Here is an 8,515-nt window from a genome sequence, read left to right on the forward strand (position 1 = left end):
TAACGCGAGAAAATACTGAACTGTCAGAGGTGTGAAAGGCATCACAGCGACAGTCACATGAATGCGTCTGCTAATAGATTCATACATATCCTCGTATTAAAAGGTAAAGTATTTAAATCTAGTGCACTTTTTATATCTAGTATTTACACTCAGCATGCAGTCATTCATATACGCACACATAGTACTGAAATGTGAGTTTTACTTAAATCACTGCAGATCATAACAGGTATTTTAATTTCTTCCAATATTGTTAAAACTAATGCTGCAAGCTCTATAATGATAAAGTGCCTATAATGATCATTGTTACTGTATTTTTATTCTCCTGGTATACAAACAAATCCCTCCAATAACAGAAGACTGCTGATTAAATTCTTTAGTTTAAAGTCATTTGGACCGATCACAAATAAAATATTTCTGTTTACTTCCTAACATGATTAATCTCACCACATATATCGTACTCGCCTTCATATCTTAGAGAGGTTTTGTAGTTTTCCACTGGAGGCTGCAGGTCAAATATTGGATGTCCAGAATAGTAATGGGGATGGACAACTGCAGCTATGTTTAGTCGTCTCTCAGTCGCTGATGCCTTTAAGAGAAGAGCGAGCAGCGACCAGCCCAGTGAGGAGGGCGCAAGAATGTCCAAACGCAGCCCTGACCGGAGGGGACGCCGTGTCAGGGAGCGCCGGAGAGCCACACAGAAATGAGGTGAGTTATCTCACTCTCTTATTTTATTCGTGCTTTATGATTTTAAAATTATGCCTAAAGTTGAAAACTTCCCCTCAGGGGATTCTGACTCGTGAGCTCTGCTCTCGTTGCTTTGTAATGATAATGTGGTTGTTTTTAAACACCCGGAAAGTGTTTTAATGCGCGGCTTCGGTTTCTGTCCTCACCGAACCTCTTCGGTGTTGTTTGTTTGAAGGAGGATGGCGTGAAAACAGATTATGTAGAATACCCTTTGATGAAATGTGACACCGTGCTGCTATTTGGAGATGTAGACCGTTAGCTGATCACAAGTGTCCCTATGATCCATAGTTGCATGAAATACAGGGAGCTGAGACAACTTATTCCATAAAATCCCACCTGTTTTTCTCACTGGATGTGTTCCCAGACATGGCGGCGGCCGGCGCTGTGCTGTCCAGGGAGCAGCTTCTCTGCCCCATCTGCCTGGATTTGTTCAACCAGCCAGTCTCCACTCCCTGTGGCCACAACTTTTGCCGGGAATGCATCAACAGATACTGGCAGAGCGCTTATCTGCTGCAGTGTCCAATGTGTAAGCACAAACTGTACAAGAAGCCGGACCTCAAAGTGAATGCCTTCATATCGGAGGTGGCGTCTCAGTTTAAGGAGCTGATGAAAAGGAAAGACGAACCCGATGCTACAAGCCAAGGAGACGTTTCCTGTGATGTGTGTGCGGGGAAGAAAATCCAGGCTCTTAAATCTTGCTTGGACTGTTTGGCCTCATTCTGTGAGACTCATTTGGAACCCCATCTTGTTCTGGGCACCTTGAAGACACATCAGCTGATCCGTCCCATGATGAACATGCAGGACCGAGTGTGTCAGAAGCACGAGAAGCTTCTGAGTCTGTTCTGTAAGACCGACCAGATGTTCGTGTGCCAGATGTGCATCAAGAGAGATCACACGGCTCATCGCACCATTCATATAGAGGAAGAGAGCCGAGAAAAGAGGGATGAGATTAAGAGCATCAGCGCAGAGCTGGAAGGCATGATCCACAGCCGGCTGCAGAAGGTCTGTTCGATCAGTCAAACTGTCGAGCTCAGCAAGAGAAACACGGAGAAAGAGTTCGAGGAGAGCTTGGACGTCTTCGACAAACTGCTGCAGCTCGTCCAGAGGGGCCAGGCTGAAGTGGCCGAGGTGCTCAGCGCCAAGCAGAGGCAGGTGGAGGAGAAGGCCAGCAGACTCATAGCGGAGCTGGAGCGGGAGATCGATCAGCTCGGCCACGCCGTCGACGAGCTGAAGCAGCTCACTCACACTGACGACCATCTTTACCTGCTCCGGCGTTTTCCGGCCCTCTCCGCCGTGCCAGCCGTCAGAGACTGGTCCGGCGTCTGCTCGGAGAGCGTGGAGTACGTGGGCACGGTGAGGAGAGCCGTCAGAAGAGTTGCCTGCCAGCTGGAGGAGGCGGCGACAGCTGAGGCGAAGAGGCTCTGTGAGACTGAGTTGGAGAGGGCTCGGCGGTACGCTGTGGATGTGACTTATGATCCCGACACGGCTCATCCCAAGCTGGTGCTGTCGGAGAGCAATAAACAGGTCCATCACAGCGACGTAGCCCTGGACCTCCCTGACAACCCAGAAAGGTTTTACCCTGGCGTCAGTGTTCTGGGGAAGGAGGGTTTCTCCTCTGGAAAGTTTTACTTCGAGGTCCAGGTGAAGGGAAAGACTGAGTGGGACATCGGAGTTGGGCTCGAATCGGTAAACAGAAAAGGAGGAGGCGTGTTAAACCCTGAAAAAGGCTTCTGGGCCCTGGGGATGAGGCGAGACGGGAGCTACTGGGCCCTCGGCAGTCCGCCCATCCGCGTGCCTCTGGTGGAGAAGCCCCAGAGGCTGGGGGTGTACGCCGATCTGGAGTGCGGACAGGTTTCCTTTTACAACTCAGACTCTCATTCTCACATCTACACCTTCACTGGATACTGTTTCACTGGACGACTCTTCCCCTACTTCAACCCCCGTCGCAACCATGGTGGGGTCAACTCAGACCCTCTTGTCATTCTGCCCCTCCTGTAGAAATCCAAAACAGCTGACTGCTGTCTCCAACATGTACAGCTGTCTTAAGTGTTTTCTAGAATAAAGTCATGAAAGTGTGATTGTTTTGTTGCTTTTGTTTGAATAAAATACTTTTTGCTGAAATGAATTATGGGTCGTGTTACTTTTTTTTTTAATCTATCATTCAGACATAAATCATGTCAGTAATGTGATGCGTATTTATCTGAAATGTTTTCTGTGTGATTTCCACACACACACCGCTGACGTGTAGATGGCGGTGGAGCTCCCCAGGCGCTCCCTCTCCCCGGTGCTGACGGCTGTGGTGTGGACGCTCCTCTCCTGCGGCATCCTGCTGGCGTTCTGCTTCCTCCTCTTCACCCTGCGCTTCAAAAACAACAGGTAGAGAGCGCACGGAGACACGCTCAGTCCCAGACAGCTGTTCGCAGTCGGATTCACTGTGTGTGTGTGTGTGTGTGTCACGTAATCAGGATAGTGAAGATGTCCAGTCCCAACCTCAACGTCCTGACTCTCTGTGGAAGCGTCCTCACCTACGGTAGCGGCTTCCTCTTCGCCGTTGATGAACGAGCCCGCTCTCAAGGTGGAGCGTCTCTGGCTGTGATACAGGTGAGCGTCGTGGCCCTTCCAGCTCCATAACGTAGCGTCTGAACTTCAGTTTGCTGAAGTCCTGTTTTCTTCGCTGCAGGCTCAGATGTGGATGCTCTGTGTGGGCAGCACCTTGGTGTTTGGACCAATTTTGGGAAAGACCTGGCGCCTGTACAGAGTGTTCACCCAGCGGGTGCCCGACAAACGAGTGGTATGGAGGCTCGGCTTTAGTCTGGTTTTAGTTCAGTGGTCGCTTGAAGCTGCAGTATGTTTGATTTTTCGCTAAAAACACATCATTGCGTAAAAACATTAACTGTTAACTAGCTAACCGGATCAATCTTATAATTAAGTTGGCTAATTCAGTCAATAGACTGGTTTTACTGCATTAAACCAAGTAAAAATAAGAAGAAGCAGTAGTTACAGATTCGGACATGAGTAACAAGTTTTTTGCGACACTCAAAATGAAACACTGGGAAAAGTTGACTCATTACTGCCCCCAAATGCATAAAATTGGTATTACATAGACTAGGGCTGCATAATGTATCATGAAGTTATTATGACCATCAGGACATCACTGCATTTCTGGTGGGAACTATTCAGAAATTTGAAGCATAAAAGCACAAAAGTGAAGGCAGAATGAGTAAAAACACATGCAAAATCACACTGCTGGTGGGATCTGCAGAGCAGAGGCGCACGTGAACAAAAAGAAATAACATTCAGCTGTGTCTGGTTAAAATGATTACAAGCACCACTGTTATTTGGAAACGCAAATCCCAAAGACATCAACTACAAGTGTTTATTTATAGTAAGTCACTTCACAATGGAAGTGCTGTCGCATATCTTTTAAATAAAGTAATAAATCACAAACTTAATATACTCTGCTTTGAGGGATGCAGTTCAAACTGAAAATAAGAGAACAATCCAAAAATAAGAACAATCCTGCACAATGTTATGAGAATGGTTAATAATTCAGAGGCACTTGGCCACATTGCAGTTTTTTCTTTTTTCCCCTATAAAACCTCGTCTTTATGATCATCACTGGGGCTGATCCTCTCATTCACCTATTAGGTATTTAACTTTTCAGCTTCATAAAGAGCGATACCTTCCATACATAACTTTCTGAAAAAGAAACCAACTTTCTTTAATAATAGAATCCTTATAAATACATAACTATTCTGTGTTACACACTGGATCCTCTGTGGATGTTCTCTAAACTGTGTTTCAGCTGATGCTTCTCATTCTATCACACTGAGGTTTCTTACTTGTTCAGGCAGTTCCATTCAAGCACTACTCAGGCCAGAAACTGAGAAAGCTGCAGTTGTTTCCAGACCGTTGTTTTTTTAGCGATGTGCAATTAGCTGTAATTGCGAATTCCATCAGTAATTACTTTAGTTACAGTGATTGCAGGCTAGCTTTTGCTACACTGAGGCCGTGCTTGTGTTTTCTGTAACCCATAACCACAAATACCCTACACTTAAACGTAATGTAACTTAAGAAAACGTCTGTGGTGTTTGGAATTGGGGGAATCACACACGGAGGGAAATGTTGTGGGTAGTTTCTAGTTGGATTGGTGACTTTGTTTTCTCTCTCAGATCATCCGAGACATCCAGCTGATGGGCATGGTGGCACTCTTGATCCTGGTGGACTTGCTGATCCTCACTGCCTGGAATGTCGCCGATCCCGTCAGATGTTCACGATCAGTGAACGCTCTTGTCAAGGTAGGCTAAGTCTAGATGTGTTTGAAGCTCATTAGATATAACCATAAGTGTGATCTCACTGTTGTGTGTGTTTTTTTTGTAGATGATGGAGAGGGACATTTCCTATTCTTTGTCTCAGATGGACTCTTGTTCTTCTCTTTACTCAAACCTGTGGGTTATTCTCATCACATTCCAGAAGGTAAATCATCTTTATTCAGTCTATTTTAAAGTATAGGTGGGAATTGAATGGCTATTATCTAGTGTAACAATACATCCTGCATGCTGAAGGTGAAAACTGAAAAACTGAAATTGAATGAATCACTCTAAGTTTCAATGGGTGTGTTCAGGGTGGTCTCCTCCTCTATGGTGTCTACCTGGCCGGACTGACCAGCAACGTCAGCCATCCTCCCGTCAACCAGTCTCCCACCATCATCACGGCCGTGGCCCTGGTCACCTTGTCCTCCGCCGTGGCCATTCCCGTCTCCGTCTTCCTGCAGGCGTGGCCCAACCTGGTGTACAGCACGGTGGCCGGAGCCATCTTCATCTGCACGCTGGCGACCAACTGCATGCTGTTCGTGCCTCAGGTGAGAAACAGACTCACAGAAAATTTGAGTGTCGTGCAGTTGCGGGATGAAACGTCTGGATCAGTGAGGATCAGTCAGACAGATCGTGAGACACGCAGCAGACTGGATGACAGAATGACAGCTGTGTATGACTTTCTCTTTGTTTGGAAGTAAGACACTTAAATTCTATGAGTGATTGTGATGCCTGCGCTTGAAGTTTCCGGTGAGTTCCCCGTGTCTATCGGCAGAGTGTGACTCACACACAGGGTGTCTCTGAGTCAAGACTACGTAGGCAGTTGCGAACAGGTTTATGACTCTTTTAAGAGTCTGGCAGCAGGTTTATGTTACGACGCAGGAATGCATCTCCGGCGGAAAGGAGGGGAATATTTGAACAATGAGCAATGCGCCGCAGCACACCTGGTCAGATTCCCGTGTCAAACTGCATGGATGATATGAACTGCAGGACTGTAACGTAGCGGGACGTGTTCTTTATTTCATCCGTCTCTTTCCGCTGTGCAGCTGACGCAGTGGCGGCAGTTTGAAGACGATCAGAACAACCCGAGTCAGATGGCCAAGTACTTCAGCAGCCCCAGCAAGAGCCAGCCGTCTGTCTACAGCCAGGACGAGATCTGCTACCTGCTGGGGGAAAACAGCTCCATGAAGAAGCTGCTTAATGAGGTACAGCCTGCATTTGCTTCACTATACCAGTTAAAAAGCTTGAATAGATCATTATGTTTTGTGTTATGCTTGATTTTCTTTTACTTTGTGACTTAAAGTAGCTGTACATCCTTTTTATGTCATCTGTAATGATTCTGATAATGATTCTGATAATAAAATCAGAACATGATGAGATATGTGCAAAATCTTCCTACAGGTAAATCCTTAATGTGACATCCTTCATGGTAAAAGGTTGTTTTTCTCTGCGATTCCAGAAAAACGCTGTGATTGACAGTCTGCAGGAGCAGGTGAACAACGCCAAGGACAAACTGTTACGGCTCATGTCGGCCAGCCAGCCTGCTGAGGGCCAGGACGCAGACTCCTCCACCACCAACTTCAACTCCTCGTCGACTCAGACCACCGAGCTTCAGTGTGAAGGACCGTCTTCTTCCTCTTCTGTTTCTCAGAGGGACCCGGTCTCCAAACCTCCATCCGCCCAGCTTGCTCCTCACCTGCCTGCCGCTCCTGCTTCTGTTTCTGCCGTGGCGCCGCCCTCCGAGCCGACCCCTGACCCCTCAGCCTCGGTCTCCTCCCAGCTGCTCGGTGATACTCAGACGAATGAACCCCAGAGAGACGCGTCCGCCGCTGGTTCTCCTGAGCCCGCGTTGCCTCCATTTTCCGGGTCGATGCGGACAGCAGAGGAGACGGTTGAGTTTGTCACCTCGCTGCAGTCCCGTCGAGAGGCGGGGGCGTTCGGCGGCCTGGCGTTTCAGCTCGAGCCGGCCGCCGCCCCGCCCTGCGGCTTCATCAGCAGCGAGCAGCTGCAGGAGATCCTGCAGGAGCTGAGCGTGGACGCCGTGACGGAGACCGCCCTTCGGTCTCCCGGTCAGGCGTCCGGGGCGTCGTCCCAGCTGAGGCCGTCCGCCACGCTGTCCCCCCTGTCCCCGCGGACGCCGCGCTCCCCGCCCCCGCCCGTGCTCTTCCGTTACCCCAGCATCTCGCCTTACGCCATGAGGAAGCGCCGGCCGCCCTTCCACTCCCCCAGGTCGGGCCTGGCCCCTCCGTGCTTCTACGCAGGGTCGGAAATTTCAAGCTGTGGGCAGAAAAGACACGACTGTGACCGCCAGAACGCGGGGAAGCACCCCGAGGGCCCCGCTTCAGTCGATCCGCTCCTCAGCGGCGACTCCCAGGTGGCGACAGAGGAGGAGAATTCACAAAACACGCTGGAAAGGAGGGGAAGATGTCAAGGATGCATTTCAAGGTCTCACAGATGTTCGGTCTTGCAGTGTGGAGATCAGAGTCTCGTATCGCCGCCAGACGTGGACCTGAGCGGCGCCAGCGGCCGGCCGCAGCGGAAACACATGAGGGACTCGTGCGGGTTCTGGGACTCGGACTCCAGCAGCTCCACGGATTACTGCTACTACCACCGCCCGTACTGCGACTCCTGCCGGCAGCGGGGCTCGCTGCTGTGCTCCGACAGCTCGTCAGACTCCTCCGACAGCGAGTACGACGACTACGCCGGCCTCTACCGCTCCTCACGCCCCGTGGTGTTCAAGGAAGACCTCAAACCCACCTTTGTTTGAACTCACAGTTGCAGCACTTTACCGAATGATCCACTTCAACCTCGTGTATTTATGTTCCTGGAGATGTTGTGCAAAACGAACTCAGCCAGTGACGCAGACTCAAAAACCTTTGTACTGTATATGAAGTTGATGTACTTCTGAAATGGGAGATAATTTGTAGCTTTCAAAGGGAATGACAGACATATTACTGATTCTGGAACAAAGAGTTTCTTTCAGATGTGAGAAAGAAATTTTTCTCTCAATAGCAAATTGTGTGTTTTTTTCTTTTATTTTCATTGTTATTAATGTCATTATTTTGATATCATTTCTATTTTTGGATGACAGACTTTTACATTCAAACTCAGTAAAACACAAATTAATCCATTACCTGGCATGAAAATAGGACCAAATAAAAACCTGGGATTCAAACTGCATTTTTACATGTTAGAAACTCCACTGTGTTAAATATTGTGCAGACGCTGTATTTATTTTCATATTTATTTGTTCACGATTTGTTTTACAGATTTTTTCTTAATGTGTTCCATTTTTATTAAGATTCCGTTGAATGTTCATTTATCGTCTCCTGAAGTGAACAATACAGGTCCTCATTTTCATCATGTTGAGTTGGTTCATAGTTCACCAAACTGGCACTGCTACAAACATGCAATTCACCTGCTTGTGCAGGAGTATGTCACTTTTCGACATTTAAGTA

General features: G+C 48.1%; 1 protein-coding gene across 1 annotated transcript; it reads left to right on the forward strand.

Annotated features, from left to right (window-relative positions):
- The first annotated feature begins 532 nt into the window (after positions 1–532).
- gpr156 (G protein-coupled receptor 156) lies at positions 533–8,515 on the forward strand. Its single transcript, XM_030112817.1, has 10 exons — positions 533–705; positions 1,109–2,315; positions 3,013–3,120; positions 3,210–3,345; positions 3,425–3,535; positions 4,917–5,042; positions 5,125–5,220; positions 5,369–5,605; positions 6,104–6,262; positions 6,517–8,515. The coding sequence occupies exons 2-10, from the start codon at positions 1,111–1,113 to the stop codon at positions 7,822–7,824; spliced, it is 3,486 nt and encodes a 1,161-aa protein (XP_029968677.1). The 5' UTR covers positions 533–705; positions 1,109–1,110; the 3' UTR covers positions 7,825–8,515.

Source organism: Salarias fasciatus, chromosome 16 (assembly GCF_902148845.1).
Source record: "Salarias fasciatus chromosome 16, fSalaFa1.1, whole genome shotgun sequence".
NCBI lineage: Eukaryota > Metazoa > Chordata > Actinopteri > Blenniiformes > Blenniidae > Salarias > Salarias fasciatus.

What these genes read in the sequence shown, in the direction of transcription:
- gpr156 (XM_030112817.1), top strand. Translation starts at nt 1,111, where the DNA reads ATGGCGGCGGCCGGCGCTGTGCTGTCCAGGGAGCAGCTTCTCTGCCCC. An exon ending in CGTCTCTGGCTGTGATACAG is followed by an intron (nt 3,346 to 3,424) that starts GTGAGCGTCGTG and finishes TCTTCGCTGCAG; the next exon opens with GCTCAGATGTGGATGCTCTG. An exon ending in GGGTGCCCGACAAACGAGTG is followed by an intron (nt 3,536 to 4,916) that starts GTATGGAGGCTC and finishes TTTCTCTCTCAG; the next exon opens with ATCATCCGAGACATCCAGCT.